This window comes from Mycteria americana, chromosome 6, assembly GCF_035582795.1.
Source record: "Mycteria americana isolate JAX WOST 10 ecotype Jacksonville Zoo and Gardens chromosome 6, USCA_MyAme_1.0, whole genome shotgun sequence".
Taxonomy (NCBI): domain Eukaryota; kingdom Metazoa; phylum Chordata; class Aves; order Ciconiiformes; family Ciconiidae; genus Mycteria; species Mycteria americana.
The window spans coordinates 5037696-5058063 of record NC_134370.1 but is presented as its reverse complement, the minus strand read 5'-3'; the positions used below and the strand labels follow the sequence as shown (position 1 = coordinate 5058063).

At 41.7% G+C, this 20368-nt stretch overlaps 1 protein-coding gene across 1 annotated transcript in view; it reads right to left on the bottom strand.

Annotated features, from left to right (window-relative positions):
- CPXM2 (carboxypeptidase X, M14 family member 2) overlaps window positions 1-20368 on the bottom strand; it is a 79801-nt gene that overhangs the window by 46742 nt on the left and 12691 nt on the right. The window contains exon 2 of the mRNA XM_075504040.1: window positions 6011-6120. Within this exon, the coding sequence (XP_075360155.1) occupies window positions 6011-6120 (110 nt within the window). The remainder of the gene's footprint in view (window positions 1-6010; window positions 6121-20368) is intronic.

The following is a 20368-nucleotide window of genomic DNA, read 5'->3' as shown; positions in this document are numbered from 1 at the left end:
CCTTCCCTGGGCAGCCTGTTCCAATGCTTGACAACCCTTTCAGTGAAGAAAAATTTCCTAATATCCAGTCTAAACCTCCCCTGGCACAACTTGAGGCCATTTCCTCTCGTCCTATCACTTGTTACCTGGGAGAAGAGACCGACCCCACCTCTCTACAGCCTCCTTTCAGGCAGTTGTAGAGAGCGATGAGGTCTCCCCTCAGCCTCCTTTTCTCCAGGCTGAACAACCCCAGGTCCCTCAGCCGCTCCCCATCAGCCTTGTGCTCCAGACCCTTCCCCAGCTTCGTTGCCCTTCTCTGGACACGCTCCAGCCCCTCAATGTCTCTCTTGTAGTGGGGGGCCCAAAACTGAACACAGCATTCGAGGTGTGGCCTCACCAGTGCCGAGTGCAGGGGCACGATCCCTGCCCTAGTCCTGCTGGCCACGCTATTTTTGATACAAGCCAGGATGCCATTGGCTTTCTTGGCCACCTGGGCACACTGCTGGCTCATATTCAGGCGGCTGTCAACCAACACCCCCAGGTCCTTCTCTGCCAGGCAGCTTTCCAGCCACTCTTCCCCAAGCCGGTAGCGTTGCATGGGGTTGCTGTGGCCCAAGTCCAGGACCTTGCACTTGGCCTTGTTAAACCTCACACAATTGACCTCGGCCCATCGATCCAGCCTTCCATGTTCATGAGGGTGTAAAGCTCACCTCTTCATTACAGTGAGAAGAGGGAAGCAGAGGAGAGAAAAAAAGAGCTTATTTGCAAAAAAACCCCTAAATTACATACTCAAGTCTCCATGGTTTCAACTAGACTTAAATAAAGCTAAGCATGTGTTTAAGTTGTGTATCAAATATGGGCAGTCTAAGGGACATGCTTACAGTTACGCACAGCTTAAAATACTAGTCTTAAATAGTGGCAAAGAGAGCATAAAAGAAAAAAGAAACTGTGCTGCTACTGCTTCCTGCTCTCCTATTTCTTGACATCAGCTTCTCTGAAGCTAAAAGAATATTGTTACTAGGTAAAAAGAAGCAGGTGTCTGTGTAACTATCACAGAGGAGTACTTGAAAGAAAGAGGAATTTAATCAATGAGAAGTTCTTATTAGAAATATTTTGATATTCCAATAAATATTTCAAATTCCAATAAATTTGTGTTGAAACATCCCTTTTCAAGCTTCAAGTCTGTATTTTTATTAAGGTGCTTGGGGTTTTGAATTTGTCCTATGGCCACTTCAAAATATTGTTTCTATAAAAACCCCTCATAAACTCAATCAAATATTTAGTACTTAAAATTGCTATTAAATTTCTTCGGAAAAAATTTCATTCCTGAAAGATGAGAACAATTATCGTCAAATATTCTATGCAAGAATATAGATCAAGCTACCTTTTTCTCAGTATGATGTTTACTTGAATTTAAAAATTGTGTCTTGAATTAACAGAGATAATGGATTCAAGGTATGACATACATAACTTTAAGCTATACATTTTAAACACTTGCATTATCTTCATAAGAAGGGGAGTGAAGGAGCTAATGAAAATTGGAACTAAGTACTAGGTCTTAAGCAAACCCTTTTTTTCTTGACTGAATTTTCAAGAATAACTCAAAGTCTAACCCAGCTTGTATTTCACTTGCAGCCAAATGCAAAAACATTTCTCAATATACAGTGTCTTATGAAAAAATACTTTTTTGATATAGGAAAAGGGACTTCTTTCTGTCACTCTTAAGTTATCTATAAATGTGAAGGCTGAAAATTGTCATTCAAATAAAACAAATCAACTGCTTATTATGAACCCAGAAGCCAAGATGAAGGGAAATCAAAAAGTTACAATTCCTTTACAAATGCTATGACTTCTGATTTTAATTAATGTTTCTCTTCCGAGTTAGACATATGCAAGACAGAATAAACACTTGCTCACATTATTACCGTTCCAAAAGCCTTATTCTATAATGAGAAGAAAGATATTACTGACTAAATGTATTCAAATGAAGAAAGAAGTTTCAGTCTTCTGCCACAAGTCAGCTGGAACAGCAGTAAAAATATACCCAATATCAACCACTTCTGCTTAAATTCTTCTCTGTTCTCAGCAGGGTGATCACAAACATTATTTTACCATAGGAAGTTTGGGGGGGGGGGAAGCATTACTCATCACAGATATTTATAGCAACCACCACCAGTAGAGGAGAGAAGAATTAAAGCACACAGGCTGAAATTAGAACTTCAATAATTTTGTCTTTTGCTTGTGTTTTGATAATGGAGCTTTTCAAAAGGAACTAATGAAACAAAGAGCTGAAAAGACAAAAAGCAATACATCCTGCTTATTTGCATACACATGATTGCATTACTTGGTTAATCTTCAGTGTTGTTTGGATTTCTCCAACCAGGAAAATGAGGAAGGGGAAGAAACATAATTTGATTAATTATTTCAGGTTTTAACCACTGCTAATTATTGTACAAGGGACAAATACTAATGACTTTTATCCAAGAAGGCAGAGCACCTCAATGATTTTATGCTACGATTTTTCCGGATGATGTTAACTACTGGTTGTGCCACTATTGCAGTTGCAGGCTAGATCTCCAATATACGAGGCTCTAGTAGCATTGCTCCTGCCCTCAAGAGGTCCCAGGTTAATCACCACATTCAGACAGGACTGGGAGCAAAATCAGGTCCCACACAGTGCAAGGTCACAAGAGAAGCAGATCCTAGAAGGTCTTATCCAGTCCTGCTAAGCCTGTCCTTCTTCGGAATAAAGCGTACGCTGCCTGATTAATTTCATACGCTTCAAATAATCTAAACAGAAAAAAATAACCCTCATAAGCCTTTGAAAAAACCTCATTATTCTGCGAATTCCCTGTGAATCGAGGTAGTGCCAGTTACCTGGGGTGAGCCCTAAGCTTCTCAGCTGACTTTGCATCAGATGATGAGGTTGAGCAGCAAGTGGGTTTTGTCTTAGTTCAGGGAGGAACACAATAGTCACATGAATACTGTGATGGCACTGCGGTGATACCCAGACCATGCCACAAGGGCAGCAGTCCATAAAATTGCCCATCACCGTGCATATAGCGTAGTGCTCTTGCGAGTCTCGAGTGGCACATCGGTGCCTCAGAGTCTCCCTGAATTGGGCCAAGTGTTTTTCTTCACGTACAGTTCTCAACAGCATGAAAACACAGCTGCTTAAATACCAGTGCCTTTTGCCTTTCCCCGGCGTGCTGCAACCAGCCCTTTTGAGCGGCAAACAGAAATCACCAGGGACCTCATTACCCATCTGACACGTCAGTCCCCTGTAGTACCTATTCTTGGTTACCATAGAATCATTAAGGTTGGAAAAGACCTCTAGGATCGTCTAGTCCAACCGTCAACCCAATGCCTCCATAAGCATATCTCCTTATTAGCATATGTCTTTTAAATACTACTGAAATTCAGAAGCCTTAATGCAAAGTAAAATTAAGCACTGAAACCCAAGTGACAGGAAAGAGATCTGCAAATTCTAAGTGGCTTTGAAAAATTTTAAAGTGCTATTAATTTTAAGCTAATCCCAAGGTAGGCAGCATCTAAAGAAAAATAAATGCAAGGCCCTACTTTTAACACTATCAATCATAGTGGTAACTTGAAGTGGTCAAGAGGTTTAGGGCATTACTGTATCTATAGTATACAGATAAACTTTCAGTAAAAAAAAGCCTTTGATTCAAGGATTACTAGAAGTCTTTGTTAGAGGTAAAGATGTAGCAGAGAAAAAGGGCTACATTTAAACAAGAAAAGTAAGCCAGAGAAGTCATTTTGCTATAAGCCTGGTGTTGTTGGGTTATTTGTATATGAGCCTTCCACAGTCCTGGGATCAGGTAAGTCCCTATACCAGAAAAGAGTAAAACCAGCTTTTGGATAATAAGGAGAATCAATCTATGTAGAATTTGTATAGCTCAAGAAAATGACAACACAAAAGTCTGTATCAGGCAGAAGCATGACATCTTGAAACCTTCGTTCACAGCAAAAAAGGCACCATCTTTTGAACAAAGAAGAATAAAACCCCAATTTGCATGGGACAGAAGGTCCTTTCACCCGAGCCTCTGCACAGCACTCCAGGGAGGGGACAACAGCTCCCGCGCTGCAGAGGTGGGGACCTTATTCTCACAATAAACGCAAAAGAAACAACTGCCACAGAGCTGGCAGAAACATTACAGTTATGACCAACAGGGCCCAGGCATGGCTGCTACCCAGCAGGTGAGGTGGGATGGTAGAAGTGGGGGCCCCAAGGTCCTAGGGGACAGGACACCAAAAGAAATGCACTTGGTCTATCTGAGCCCCAGGAGCTTTTGGGAAGGAAGAGCTGAGTGGCACCTCACTTATGCTTGCTTCCCAGCAAGAGACTGTCTCCTCAGCTTCTGCTGGAGGCTCTGGACTATACTTAAGAAAAACATCATCCATAGATAAGACTCTTACACTTTTTTTTTTTGTTTTAATGCAGTGTTACTGGTGAGGACAGGACACCAGACTAGATAGACTCCTGGTCTAAACTAGTATGGTCATTCTTGTGTTTAAATAAGTTGGACTTTAACATCAGCGTGAAAAAGGAGGAACCACGACCAACAAAGAATTCAGAGGTTTGCATCACAGCCCTTGGTCTTATGCCACTATATAAACAAAACTGTGATAAAATAATTAAACATTCCTATAGAACCCATCTGAGTATCATCTGCATACCATTTTTTGCATTCATGAGTTGTTTTTTTGTTTTCCCTGGTAGAGAATATGAAGTAAAGAAGCAAACCACCTCACTCAGATCTCAAAAGGAATTAACTATGAAGGCTGCCGGTGGGACCTCACGCTGCACCCAACCCGTTGTACCTGCACACCGGCTTGGAAAGGAAGAGCCTGTTCCCACCTCGTGCTGCCTGCGGGCTCCTGCCACTCACCTCCAGCTGGCTCTGCTGCTCCATGTGGCTGCATAGCAAAGTGGTTTACTGAGCTTTTGGACCAAAATTAATTCATTTAAACAAACAATGAAAAAAAAAGGGGGGGGGGGGAAGACAGTTTTTTGAGAAGCTCACAGAACTGTTTGTACAGAAGCACTAGAAGAAGCTGAAGCAAAGAAAGGCAGCTGCACCATGGGATTTTAACCAAGAGAGGTCCCTCCTTCCAGCAGCTGCCCCCCATTACGCTTCCGTGGGCACCATGTGAAATTGCACTGCTGATTAGAGCTCATCCTTCCTAGTCTCAGTCTTAGTTCATTAACTAGCAAACCCCGTCAGCTGGAGGAAAAAAAATATCTAATGGAGGGTCTAATAATGAAAAGTAACTAAGAAATGAAATAACTTTAGATATTTTTCACTGTTGGCTTGTTGCTAGTAACCCATTTATGGCTTTGAGTTTTAAATGTTGTACTTTATTATGCAAAAGTAAGATTTTTTACACTGGAAAAGACTATAATTCAGAAAAAAGCACTAATAAAGTGGAAAACAGAAACATAAGAAATGGGAAAATAGAATTTGGTCCTGCAGAGCACCTAAGCACATCTTTAATATTAAATAAAAGAAGCTAAACCAGATTGTATGCTAGTGACTTCTGAATTGAAGCATTTTTTGGTAGCACAATCATTGCCTCTGAAAAGCTGCCTTAGGGCAAGTGCTTCACTTAAAACCACACTTTCAATTAATCATTGTCATTAACTCCAGGCAAACACCAAAAAAGCAACTTGCTGCATGAGCTTCCTTCCAGGCTGATTGTTAAGGGAGCTGGGACGATTTCCCGCAGCTGGAAGGGAGCAGTTCTGGGCTGCCTCCACCTTTGCTTTACTCATAGAGGTCTGCTTGGATTTGCACCTTCAGCACACTAAGGTTGGAGTTTTTTCTAAGTAAGCCCCATGAATCGAAAGGTTATCCATCAACCTTATTCACTTCTATAATTCCAGTGTTTCCCCTTCATTTGAATTAAATGAGCTGACAAAGTAGTCAGAACCGATAACCGTCCATTGGTTCTCTTTACAACAGTATAACCTTAAGCCATTTCTCCCACTTAGGAGAAAAATTGATGTTACCTGAATATTAAGCCTTCCTCTGTGGGCCCCAAGGCCATACCGCTTTGCTGTGGAGGCATGGAGCTGGAAGTCAGTAATTTTTAATGTCTCTAGACCAAGTGGAGGACAATCTACAAAACAAAAGTTTGATTAAAATTTAATTAAAAAAAAAAAAACCCAACACAAAACAAACAAGTATTCAAAGTTTCTGGATTTCACTTGTGCCAAACTGGCTGGGGTCCTCAGCTGGTGTAAATGAACGCAGCACCACTGAAGTCAATGAGAAATGGCAGCTCTCATAAAATCAGTGAAGCAATACTGATTTACACCAGCTGAGGATCTGGCTTTTTGAGGGTCTCAGATAGTTATTACTGCTTGCTGTATGCTCCAGTTTTTCATGGATATGCACAGTATTTCCTGTCAAGTGCTTTTCAGTACAAACTGCCAGTAAAATGGCCTTTTATTTTTCTCTCTTTTTGGCATTTTCTTTTTCATCTCTTGTTTTGGTATTTTTTTCTCCCCTGTACTCATTCCAAGCTACTGTATGAAGTTATGTTTCTAATTAAAATCTGTTCTGGAAACTTCAATCACAGTCCCTCACGTTGCACAACAGCATCTGTTACAGAGGTCTGGGAGGCCGGGCAGCCGAGCTCTGCAGAGGTAATGACTAAGCACAAAGAGGGCAATTTTGAACAAGGGGCCAGCTCTCTAAGCTCCAAATTGTGCAAAGCCTTGAAGAAAGAAAAGCAGATGCCATTACTTTAGCAGCTAGCCAGCAATGCAGCAAACTAGAGCCTGGAGCCCTGGCTTTGGAAGATAAGATGTTGGAAAGAGTCTACTTCATGATTATCAGAAAAATATTCTGCTCTAAAATGACACCAGCCACCACAGTATTTAATTCCCTCACAATGCTTAGCGTATTTATCCTCAAAATACCATGGCGAGGTGGGGAAGATCCACTCTCAGCGTTTCACAGGAGGTGAACAAAAGCACAGAGACGCTTTGGGAGCACCTAAATTGTATAACAGAGCACAATTTAGAGACCCTGAAGTCAGCGCTAGCTGGAATTGGACGGTCTGCGTGGGGCAGAGGTGGAAAGCAGTGTCATACTTATTATTTAGATCAGGTACTTGTTAGGTTAGACTAGGTTTTGCACTGCTGTGGCCGTATCGCTTCTGGGTTTGGATAGAGGATACATTTTTTGCTGTAACTTGCACAACAGGCTGGGACAGAGACAGGAGCCAAGCACAGTCGTGGAGCCCAGGCCCCATTTCCAATCCCCAAGCCACCCCTCCAGTCCCCAACCATCCCTCCTCAACACCTGCCTGACAGCTGGGTTTGTGCCACGGTTGCTGGAGAATTGTCGAAGAGCTCGCTCCCTTGCTCTATACCTGTATCCCACTTACATATATGTTCTTAATCACTCACCAAAACATCACGAGGGTATGTACCTGAGAATCTCATCCTGACCGTGTCTAACTTTCAGGTGTGGTTTTGCATTACTATGCACAAACGGGCAAGACGTATGAGATTTCCTATGCTCCTCCTTAGCTCATAACCTAAAATCCCTCAGGAAAAATGTTATGTGCTGTCAATTCATGCGAGTATTTGTTCATCCTTAGGAAAGTTCTCACACAAATCCAGGGCCAAATGTCTCCATCAGAGGCAGTAAAGACAAATGTTAAATATTAATGTATTTTCTAAAGTGCCAACAGTGATCTTACACAAGAGACAAAATGTAGAGAGTTCCTTATTTTGAAAAGCTTTCAATTGAATTATCCAAAACAAAGAGGCAGGATGTATAAGGAAAGCCAGAGGAAGGTGGTGTGGTTTAACCCCAGCCGGCACTAAGCCCCCCCAGCCACTCGCTCACTTCCCCCACCATGGGATGGGGTAGAGAATCCAAAGAGCAAAAGTGAGAAAACTCGTGGGTTGAGATAAAGACAGTTTAATAGGGAAAGCAAAAGCCACACACACAAGCAAAGCAAAAGAAGGAATTCCTTCCCTCCTTCCCATGGGCAGGCAGGGGTTCAGCCATCTCCAGGAAAGCAGGGCTCCATCACGCATAACGGTGACTCAGGAAGACAAACGCCATCACTCTGAATGTCCCCCCTTCCTTCTTCTTCCCCAGCTTTATATGCTGAGCATGACGCCATATGGTATGGAATAGCCCTTTGGTCATTGGGGTCAGCTGTCCCAGCCGTGTCCCCTCCCAGCTTCTTGTGCACCTGGCAGAGCACGGGAAGCTGAAAAGTCCTTGACTCAGTATAAGCACTACTTAGCAACAACTAAAACATCTCTGTATTATCAACACTGCTTTCAGCACAAATCCGAAACATAGCCCCATACCAGCCACTATAAAGAAAATTAACTCTATCCCAGCCAAAACCAGGACAGAAGGAATAGCTCAGATGATTTGTTTTAATTGCATTAAAACAATCAGCTGATTGTTTTAATTGCATTTCCTTATAGAGTGTTTCATCTTTCATCGCACTCCAACTGCAAGAAGTCTCAGGCTCTGACAGATCTCTGCTGGGAGTAAATTATATAGCTGGGAACTGCCTGCCTTTCTTTAACAAGTTCAGTCCTCAAGACAGGTTTGCAAATCAATCTCGTGGTGTAATCCTGCAAACTCTTTTGCACTTTGGTATATTTTGCTCTGTGAACAGTCTCACCGTTCCCAGGCACTCCAAAGCTACCCAGAAGTACCCATGCCCGGTCTGAGCTGGAAATAAAAGCAAGCTGCTTTTACATACTCAGTTCATAAAATATCATTCAATTCCATGTTTTTACTGCACCTAACAAGGCTAAGGGGCAATCTACAGGTACTGCTAGGAGTTAATAAAAAAGTAGAAAATCTCCCACAAAGTGAACAGCCAGCTCCATCAGGAACAGATCCACTGAAGCTCGGTCTCTTCCAGATTGCGTTTCGCAGCCCGTGTTCCAGCACCGAACAGGAGCAAAGGCTTACGGAGCTGCCCCGGGGGCCGGCAGCCCATCGCTGCCCCATGGGACGCGCAGCCACGCGCTCTGCAGGCCCCTTCCTCGCCACTGCTCTCTTCTGTACAGAGACCTGTTCTCATGAAACCTGTAGGAAATACACTATTTTTGAGCTTGGTAGCTGCCTGTCAGACCTGGCTGAAGGTACCTGGAGTGACGCACACCTGCCAATGTATGTACAAGAAGGGAGTTTGGTTTTATTCAGGCTGAAAGGTTACTAATTTACTATAAAACTGCAATATTCTTGGGTTGCCTGTGGATTTCAGGCAGGGTTTCTTAGACTGCAAGACGGATATTTCCAGGATGAAAAATTGCCTGCGTGTATTTGTGTGTATTATCTCTGTTTCTAGAGAAACTGAAGCCTAATAATAGACTAAAAAATGTTCATATGGATCTCAGCTCAATGTGCCTGACTGCTCTTTATTTTTCAAGAATGAATTATTTGTATTGTCTATGAACGCATCAGATTAACAGGCCAATATTATGAAATGCTCAATTTAACAGGAGTTTTCAATGAAAGCAAGATTAGGCTCTAAGAGCAGGCAGGAGCTATCTACGATGTGCAGTATAGATACCTTTGATGAAAACTGTGCAATACATTGTTAACAATGCGCTGTCCTTCCTCAACGTGCTCAACCTTACGATATTTCAAGTGACATCATTAGGATCTTTACCATCAATTCAATAGTATCCAGGAATTAATTTTTTTACTGTTAGCTATATAAATTAGTAGAACACCTAACTTGCTTTCTCTGGAAGTGAACTAGACTTTAAGCTGTGACTTCACTAACTTACCAAATCACGTGAAGATATTTCGTCTGTTAACTTGGTAAGAAAAATCAAGTATTTTACTCCAATACTTGACTGAAAATTAATGAAAAGCATTCCTTTCACAGCTGGCCCCTCTTTCTCCAGTGACCATCCCAAACCGCGAACAGAGCAGCAGGATTCTCCATAAAAGACCGTTGACCTTTAGATGTTTCCGTCTGTGCAGCTCTGCACAGGGATGATATTCTTGGAGTCATCAAGCCTATTGTTTGCAGTAGCTTTGATGTATGGAATTTGTGCTGTTTTCCAGAAGAGAAGACCTTTGATTTTGCTTTTAAATGATATTATGTCCTCTATTTATAGCCATAATATTTGACTATTAACACTTTAGGAATATTATTTTTTTCCACATGCATATGAATTCCAGCATCAATAAAGGGATGAAAAGAGGAGCGTATTAGACCAAAACATCATCTGTAATGTACAGAGATGATGGGGGCAAATTTTTCAGTTCAGCCTCATCTGATTAACTCCAAGTTACTCATTATAATGCGACACAATCCACCTAAAGTTGCTATTTCACTACTGAAAAAAAAAAATCCTGAGTCATACTGTGAATTTAATTTTAGATAAATTATTTTGTTGGTGTGTGTCCCCCCTGCTTCTTAAAGCTACTAGAGATAATCAGGACAACCTATTTTTGAAAAACATACAGGAAAAGAATCTGATTTATGGCATTCATAAAGACCATACTTTTTAAAGTATTGCTTTAATATATTTTATTTAGCTTTAAGAAATCTTCCATATGACAATGAAAATTGCCACACAATCAATAACTGTCTTAATGACTTTGTATTCTCCATGCTAGTTTGTAAAACACTTGCAGAAGAAATTGGGTAGCATGAATAATCAGAGCAGTTCATACCTTATAGATTCAACTGGAAATAACCTAGTTATTTGGTCATTTCTTTAGCTGGTTGAAAAAGTAATTATTATAAAAGACAGGAAATTCCGCTATGGCTTTGAAAGACATTTGGATCCACATACTATGTACATAACAACTTACTAACAAAATGCAGCCAGAGTATTTATGTTTTAGAGCAATTGAAAAGCAAGCATTAAGCTTGCAGGTGCAGGGAAGAGGCTGAGTTATGGACATTTCGCTCTTCCTGGCCCATATCCAACCATGGTTTTGTGTGTGATTTGCAGCCATGAATAGGTATTCACTTTAGAAACAAGCCATTAATAAGATGTCTGGATCAAATTAATTAATTCCAAGACCTAAACAGAGACAGGTCTTGGATTCAGACTTAATAACATTTGTATCTTGAACAGTGGTCTTGTGAGGTTTCCATTTCGAAATAGCTTTCCCACTAACTATGTTAAATGGCTATATCTCAGTGTCCATTATTTTCAATTATGCTTCTGCTAGCCAGACAGATGATTGTATCCCAGCTAAGGGCAGCAAGGCACTTCTGATACTTCAGCACAGTTAGCAGTCGCCTCTCCCTTGAAGTCAGGAGGGGGAAACACTTGAGAATTACTTCAGTCACAACCTCATCTCTTGAAATCCGAATTTACCAGTTGCAATTTCGGGTTTGCCTATACTGAGAGCACTACCCAAAGGAGCTACTAAGCTCCCTTCTCAAGCCAACATCAACCCAACTTGCAATCTCAGTATGGCTCTGTGCAAGGATATTAGCCCAGGTTTGAAAGCAGTTTCAGCCTCATGATGGCTGTGCGCTACTGATGCAGCATCTTCCACTGAAACTCTGGTCAAAAACCCCACCTTCTGCACAGCCAGCTTGGTCGTCTTTACACCTGCAGTATAATTATAGCTGCTCTGCTGCAACAGCAGTTGTTCTTTATGATAAAACTGTATTAGCAGGAATTCTTAGAAACATATCAATTTCATAAGTAGAAGATATATGTATGAGCAGGGCAAGGAAAACACTTCTGTTCATCTTTATTGCCTAAATTATTCATTTATTTTATTTTCTTCTGGTCTAAATAAAGATTGTCAGATAAGCACAGATTGTCTTTATAGCTTTTGTATCTAATAAGGATGCATTTAGGAAATCATTCTGGACTGTTCTTTTGGAGGCATAACAGACAAATTATTGTTTTATTTAAATAATATTTTCCATCAATTTAGGAATATGTTCAGTTTTTCAAATGGAAAGAAAAATGAAGCATCATGTTTCCTTTTCACTTATATTTTTAAAAGCCAAACCTATAATCCTTTTCAATTCCCGCAAGTCTGTTCTTGTCTAACTGCTTGTGCACAGTGATGCTCAAATCTAGAAATGGAGAAATATCAGCCTTGTGCAGTCTGACAGTCTTCTTGACATTTGGAGGCAGAATGTACTCTGACTATATATTTTTTATGATTCTAAATGTGTTTTAGCTCCAGGAGCTTTGTCATTTTGAAATACGTAAGAATGCCCTTGCACTTCAGAACGTTTGTTTGGGGAGAAAGGATGTTACACTGCAGAGAGACAGCAGTGCACAGAAGACAAGAGGAGGTCAAGGCAGCGCTGATGGTGAGCTAACACAGAATTTTGTCTATGCAAAGAATGGGTTTAGTGCCAGGATTTTTTGTTGTTGCTGTTGGTATCTGTAGCCTTGCATTTGGGGTTTGAGCTCGCACCACCAAAGTCAACGGAAGAACATCACTATGATAATATGAAGACCTCATCACCCTTCCAGTGTAACTGATTGAAGTCATGCATTTTCCATCACAACATACATTGCTAGTATGATTTTCAGAAATGAAGCCCATTCCAAGTTATCACTGCATTCAGCAGCAACAATGGACACTGAAGTATCTCTAAAAATCATGCTGGTCAGTTTAGAGGGTCAAAACCACATTGCACATCTTGGCCTTAGCTTGGCCAGAGTTTGCCCAAGTCAGAGGATGACAGTGGCCAGCAGGCACCTACAGCAACAGAGGTGATCTGCCACTGTTGGAAGGGAAGCAGGTATGGTGCCAGCATGATGTGCTCTAGGATGCTATTTCTATTTCTAGTAACAGCCTATCACTGTAATTAATACCATTTCCTTCTTTCTGTAAACCCATTTGCCTATCAGACTTGACTATAGACTTGTTCCTTCTCTGGAGACCTTCTTCTCTGGAGACTCAACACATATCTTGTCAACACAGTATGGTCAGGTATCTCATGGCAAAATCCCATGCCATAAGACAGGTTTAGCTTTCGGTTTTGATTCCGTGTTTCTTTTTCTGGACCATCCCAGGGTAGGTGCAGAATTTAGGCCTTGTTTAAGCAAAACACTTAAACATATAGTTAACGAAGAAGATGCAAGTCTATGAAGCTATGATATAGGTAACTTAAGCACACAATCAAACATATATTTTGGGGGATGAAGACTTTAACACTTATTGTACTATTAATACTATTCTTAGATCTTTATGGTCTTGGACAAAAATTCTTAATGAGGTCAATATAATAAATTTTACCCTAACAGCTAACTTTAGAGCTTTTCCTATGAAAGGTATGGTTGATAATTCATCTTCCAACAGCAGAAACTTTTAATGGAAACTCTGGCTCTCTAAGTCCTGTGTCCTAAGTAATACTTAGGTCACAGGTATGCAAAGTATTTTAACAATGCAATGCACCTGAAAGGTGAAATAACAGTAAAAGCACATTTCTGCTGACCTGCTATTTGCTGAAAATGTCTTTTGATTGCTTTGCTGTGATGGACAGCCTTTGTGGAGGCTGAATTAAACAGAACAAGGTTCTCCGTTTTCTAAATAATTTGTTATATTTACAGTCTTAGGACATTTGGGGGGGGAACGTGGTCTAGCTAAATTTTGCTGTTTTGACAATGTGATCGTGGAAGTGTGAAATTTCCACAGATGTTAATGAGTCACACTCTATACTTGGTATGGCCCAGCTTTTCTCTGGAAACGGATCCATGCATTTCAGTCTGAGCGGTTGTCTGACTTTGTTCACGTCCAAAGTGTTGCTAGCAATACATACTAGTTCCTTTTCTGGCCTGAATTCAGGCCACCAGCCACCAAGCACCCCAGATTAATTGAAGCCAGTACAGGCAGATGAAGGTTTTTCAAGCACACACAGTTTGCTTTTATTTGCTTTTTCTTATAAACCCATTCCCAGGACACTAAAAGAACAAAGCAAGCAATGTGCACTTACAACAAATCCCCTATATAGAAGTTAAGATACTGAATTATGGTCCCAGATCAAAAATCAAATAAAGGATTAAACAGATGCCAAAATTTTCCCTCCTAAGACAACATTAATTGTTCTCTAATGTTGCATCAGAGCTGTATATTTTTCTAGGACAAGCAACAAATACTGCACGGGAGTTCAAGACGTCAGGGACTTCTCTCAGAAGGAACGGCCAATATTTATCACAGCACTGCAACATACACTCATCCTTATGGTTGCTGTTGAAGATTAAAAAAAAAAAAGCCATAAACACTTATGGTTAGAAGCCACAAAACCCATCTCTGTTAGAGGCCTGACCCAAAGCCTCCTTAAATCAGGAGGAACATTTTCATGGGCTCTAGGTGAGGGCGAAGCCTGAGTGAGGCTCCCACAAATGTTACCCATCTGATATCTCAGAGCTGCTTTTGATGATCAGAGATGCCTCTTCTTTGCAGTCATCTTCTCCAGCGGCTGCCTCCAGGCCAAGGAGCTGTGTTTTGACAGCCTCGTAGCCTGTGGGGAAGGGAGGTGCTTTTTAATCCTAGCTTGCTTGCTAGGCACCGCTTGGTCTTCCAGGTAAACACACGCCTTTCCCTGCTAGGAGTCTCACCAGAAGATTTGCTGCAATGGTCTTTCATGTGTCCCGCACTACCCATGCTTCAAAAACTGAACCAGCTCTTTAGGAAAGGAGGTGGTTACAGAGAGGTTGCAAATAGCTCCTGCCTGATGGCACGAGGCCAGCCCTGGCCAGGGAAGGTGTCCACTGGCGTCAGAGGCAGCAAAGTGTGAAAGCCCTGAGATAGTTTCAAGGCCACCAAAGTTGTGTCCTCACCATATCTGATACCAGTGACACACAGAGCCCTCCCACGGTGCAAAGACACTGAACACTTCCATGCTTTCTTTACGCCACCTAAACACTCTGCACCAGCTGATGGGACTGGGCACAACAGTTACTTGAAAAGTTGCAGGGTACAGGCTCTATGCAAGGGTAAAAGTGTCTCTTCTCCTGCTTCCAAGGTTGAGGGAAAATTCAGCAATTAAAGGCAAATAAAGAATAAATTAAGAATTATCTTGATCCTTTAGCTCAAGTCTGATATGAAATCAAACATTTCTGAGATTCAGAAAGTACACCTTTTTTTTTCTTTCATTGCTTTTCACATTTTTGCTCCCTCACAAACCCAGGTTGTGGCTGGTTCTAGATGCAACAAAACAGCACATTTAGCAGGAAGAGTTTCTATTATTCCTGGCACAGCTGGAAGCAGGAATTTCCACAAAGCCTGTTCTCTGGGAGTTTTCTGGCCAAGCTTTCAGACTCAGGAGGCTCACCTAAACTCCAGATACCATATACATTCCCTTAGCTGCCTACTGCTGCCATCGTACAGCCTGCCTAGGAGATGATGTGATTTATGACATGGACAATGCAGGAGCCCAATCCCATATGCACAAAGTCAGCATGCTTGGGCACAAGAGGCATTTTCCATTTTTCCTCCTGGCTCTGGTTCTTGCTGCCCAGGGAGAAGAAGCAACCATACCCATGCATGCCTGCAAGCAGCAGCCTCCTCCAGGTGGAGAGGTGGGTAGGTATAGAAACACTCTCCATAGCTCTCGTATGCCTTAAACTGGCTTCATCTCTCTGTCCCCATGCCTCTTTAGGAGAAAAGAAAGGCAGAGGAAAGGGAGGTGCAGGCAAGCACTCCAGAGTTTCTGCCTCGCTGCCCATGGGAACACCAACTTGCTGACCTGACGTGGGAATCTTACTGCAAACCTGGTCACAGCATCCAGGCCATTCACAAAAGAAATGATGCGAGTACAAGCTGTATCCAGTGGGGACCATCAGCATCCGGAGGCATTAAGTATCACTGTAGGCATAGCCCCAGGAAAGGTTTCCAGATGCTGGTAATACAAGGTACCCTCTCATTCGTACCCGAACCTGACAAGTCCTTCACTTTCTCTACCAAGAAATACGTGTATTTAGTTGCTCTGAAAAAGGCATATTATTTCCTTTAATGGCCTAAAAAAATACAGCCTGAAAAATATCATATCAATTCTTAACTTTTTATTATGAGCTTTGACTAAGGCTGACTTCCGTGCTATTAATTTTAAAATGCCTCCTCTGATGTTTTTCTGAAGCACAGGATGAAGACTTTATGTAATTCCAGCTAAAGCCACAAAACTGAGTACAGCCATCAAAAATGAGAACCATCCTTTTTTCTCCAGAGCCAAACAAATAGACTTAGCCAAACGGAGAAAAAAAGACTGAGACAGACCGTGCACACAATGGCTGGGTATAGGACTAAAATTACCATTAAAAATTCATATCTGTGCAATGTGTTCATGCCAGAAATAGCTTAAAATATCAAATCACTGAGGTATACTGCACGACCAAAGGTTCTACAATAAGAACATTAATTGTAGCCATTGAAAATAAACATTGAAACTTGGAATACCATTAACAAATACAAAATCAAGACAGAAAATAGCTACTATCTTAAGATACTACCCTGGCCCAATAAATGAGACACCTTTAAAGTGCTAAAGTTTAACCACTTTAACAATTCCATTTGAGTGTATTTTACCAAAAATAGTACAACGGCATAAAAACCGTCGTATGAGTATAAAATTGGCTTACGGTGCAATTATTTTCCTCCCCCTCTACGACAGCTAAAGTAGGAGCAACTTTATACAGCAGTAAATATATCCATAGTTAGGTATAGCACATGCACTATGCAGTCGCACAGCATAGTCAGGAAATTACTTAAACATACATAACCTAGAAATTTTCCATAACTTCGGGCGCTGGAAATATACAACTACCAAGAATTCTGCCAGCTGTAAGGATTTTGCAGCAGAGCCACCCTTCTGGAGCAAAAGAGGGATCCCAGGCAGCACAAGGGAAGTGTCCAAGTGGGAGGACATATGAAAGGGGCTGTATGTGCTCCAGCACGAGGATCAGAATTACACACCTGGGGCTATAGTAGACCTAGTGGTGAAATACACATCAACCGCTTCAGCAGTTCTCTAGAAACACCAAATTTCACTGCAATAGGTGGCACCACTCTGATATCACCCAGTTTTCACCTTCTCACTCTCCCTTGCACACACAGGAAGCCCACACACACAGAGCAGGAAAAATTTGACAGATTGTAAAGGAGGTCTCATTAGTACTAACAAGCCATTAAATTTTATCGCCACTACGACAGTTACCTGCATTCCTAAGTACTGAATTTACACTTGAGAAAGACTGAAATCAGCCACTTCCTGGTCAGCACTACTTAACGTTATTCAACTTTTAATCAAGTTAAGCTCTAGCATAGACCAAACTATATTTCTTTTACTTTTCTATAAGGGGGAAAACCTGGTGTATATGACATTGGAACAGATGCATTAGCTTCTTTTGATGAAGCAGTCCAAACCCTAACACAAGTAAATCAGGGATGAAGAGAGAATCACCCTGCTATTCAGTTTTGGGTTTCACAGTAGGCTGTTTAGCTTTCTGACTTAGCTCTTGGTGGGAGCCAGCAAACTTCAGAGCCAGCATGATGAAGTAGTATGAGCTATGCCTTTAGGCAGCAGTCGTTAGTCATCCTAGCTGTGAGTTGAAATGTCATCTTTCATTTTTTCATGATTAAAACTAAAAATATACATTTACCAATAGAATGTAGAATAGAAGTAGTCTGTATTTGCAGTGAGACCTAGGTGAATAGTACAGCATCATCTTTCCGAGAGTCATTCCTCCCCTGCTGGTTTGTGAAAAACTAATCTTTGCCAATTTTAAATCTTTCCAAAGAATATGCTGCCAATCAGAAGTGACATTAAAAATTGCCTCCTCTGCACGTAAACGAACACATAGTTGCAAACACACCTCCATGCACAAGCGAGAAGACCCTCAAAGGCGGGCTGACCGCTTCAGCAGAGATTGCCAAGCCAGCCGCCATACCCCAGCACCCACCTGTGCTTACGCCCCTTGCCATGAATCTCCCTCCTCCTCGCGCAGCAGTGACCGTGCTGCCCACCGCGAGGAAGCACCACTGAGGGGGTGGGAGCCACCGCTCACGCCTGAGTTTATGTGTGAGTCGTCACCCTGCACAGGCTGGCCTCAGTGGCTGCCTAGCCCTCCTCCAGGTTGCACATCTGGGCTAAATACTTGACCTATATAGACAGCCTGTGACAGGAAATACCTAAAATCAATCCAACTTGGTTTTAAAACCTTTTATAAAGTGTAAGTCTCAGTTTTATGGAGACCTGGTGTGTCTGCTCTAGCAGTGAGTTTAGACATTTATATGTTTTTTTTCTAAAATCACATCTGTTGTTATTATTTCATAAGAAATAATAAGAGGAATGAATAAAAACAAACACTTCTCATAAAGCACAGAAGTCACCGAAGTGCCTGGAGCTATTGCTCAGACAATGATTTCAGAAGAAAGTTGTGTGGTTAAAATTAACCTGAACTCAAACTTTGTGCTCCTTCCCAACCCTGAAAAAGGAATCAGTTTGTATTTTCTAGAGCACAGTAAAAGAAAAAAATAAGCTTAGTTGGCTTGTTTGCTTTTCACTTAATTATTCTTTTTGATGGACTTTTTTTTTTTTAATTGCGTGGTTGCTTCAAGCACAGCTCTAAGACAGTACTAAAAAGTCAGAAGTGGCTAATATATTTAAAGTCCCAAACAGTGGAAAACTGTTTTAGTGAAGGGATGAAAAATTGGCCAAGTGCACATAGAAAATAACCGGAGCTTGTTTGGATATACCCAGAAGTCCTGAAAAGCAAAAGATTTAGGAACTCATATAACAGAGCTTTCTCCTTTCCTTTAAAGCACCCTACATCCAAGCTGTTGCACCCTTGAGAAGCACCCTGAAAGCAGAGTATTTAAGAGTTCAAAGCAAAAGGAAGCAAAACTTCAAGAAACAATTAAACCTCTAAGATTCGAGAAAATCAAATCCAGGCCTGGATTGAAATGTGACTACCTTCATTTAAAAAAAAAAAAAAGGCCAAAAGAAAGGAAAAGCCTAAAGAGCAGAGGAGTGGAATTGCTGGGGTGCAAGGAGGGGTGCAGGAGGGATGCTTCCCCTGGGAACAGGTCTATGACTGGTGTCTGGGCTCACTGTGGGGACACAAACCCCAGGGGAGCACAGGAATCCCACTGGAAAATGCACCATCCATGAAAAAAATCTAAGCACAGAGCCCAGCTTGCACAGGCAATTAATTATGCCCTAAAGTAATTTCTGAAAAAGACATGATTTTTAAGGAGCTCGGAAAACACACACGCACTCTGCAGTCAGGCTCTCCCTTTCCCACATTTCACCAGCTGTGCTTCCCATGAGCTTTTGCTCAACTTCCCAAAGGATTTCAGCTTCCAGATGACTTTTTAGCTTTCAGATGTTCATTGTCAAAAAGGCAATGGCACATACCACAGTCCACCCGTTTTACTTCCCCCTCTCTACCTGCCCTCAAGCTAGTCACGGAAAAGCCAATTTAGGGAACTAAAAAAAATAAGTCAAAAAAATGCCCCAAGCCCAAGCAAGCACCAGGATTCTGTGGTTTTAAACGCTCAGTTAGTATCTTTTAAATTTTGTGCACTCAGCATTTTCACGAGCCTCTGAGCTCCCTGCCCATAGAAAGAAATGCTAAAAATACCATGAGAAAGACATGGCTCTCGATATTTCTGAGCTGATGGGAGGGAAGAACTGGAGGTTCAGCGGGGAAGCTCTTATGAAGCTCCAGCTCCATGTTGCAGAGCAAAGGAGCTGAAACAGTTCAAGCAAGGTTCAGACAAATATCTCGAAGGGCGGGCACCTCTCCAACTCAAATGACTGAGTGTTCGGAGGTCCTTCCTCCTTATTCCTACGATCTTGCAGCTTTGTGCAGCTCGCAAAAGATTCCCAAAATTCATTCTGTGTAAACATCTTTTCTGCTTTGTTTAACAATTCAGCTCTGGTCCAGCAAAGGCTCATAATCACAAGCTAAACATTTAGCACATAGGAGGCTTCACTGATTCAAACCTAAGCATGTCAGAAGCTTCGAATGATACAAAATGTGCGTTATTAGTGAGTTTAAAATTGCGTGCCTGCATGTCTGTTTGCTCAAGGCTGAAAGCCCAAAGATCCAAACTGAAGGCAATGCACTTAGCAGCCTGTGGGCCCCATGGGGACTGCTCAGGAAAGCATTCAAATAAACCCTAATTTATACCACTTGCCCAGGGAGGTTTGGCATCCTTTCCCTGGAAAATAGTGTTATGCTAGCAATAGCCCATGTTGGCACCAACAGAACCCTTGTCTCCACTGCAAAACATGAATGTGCTAATGTGAAAAGTGCAGGCCATGATTTGGGACTTATCATTAACTCAACTGCTGCCTCGGAGATCCCATCATCCTTCCCACCCACAGGAGCCGGAAGCATTTGGTAAGCATAGATATTCTGCACTTG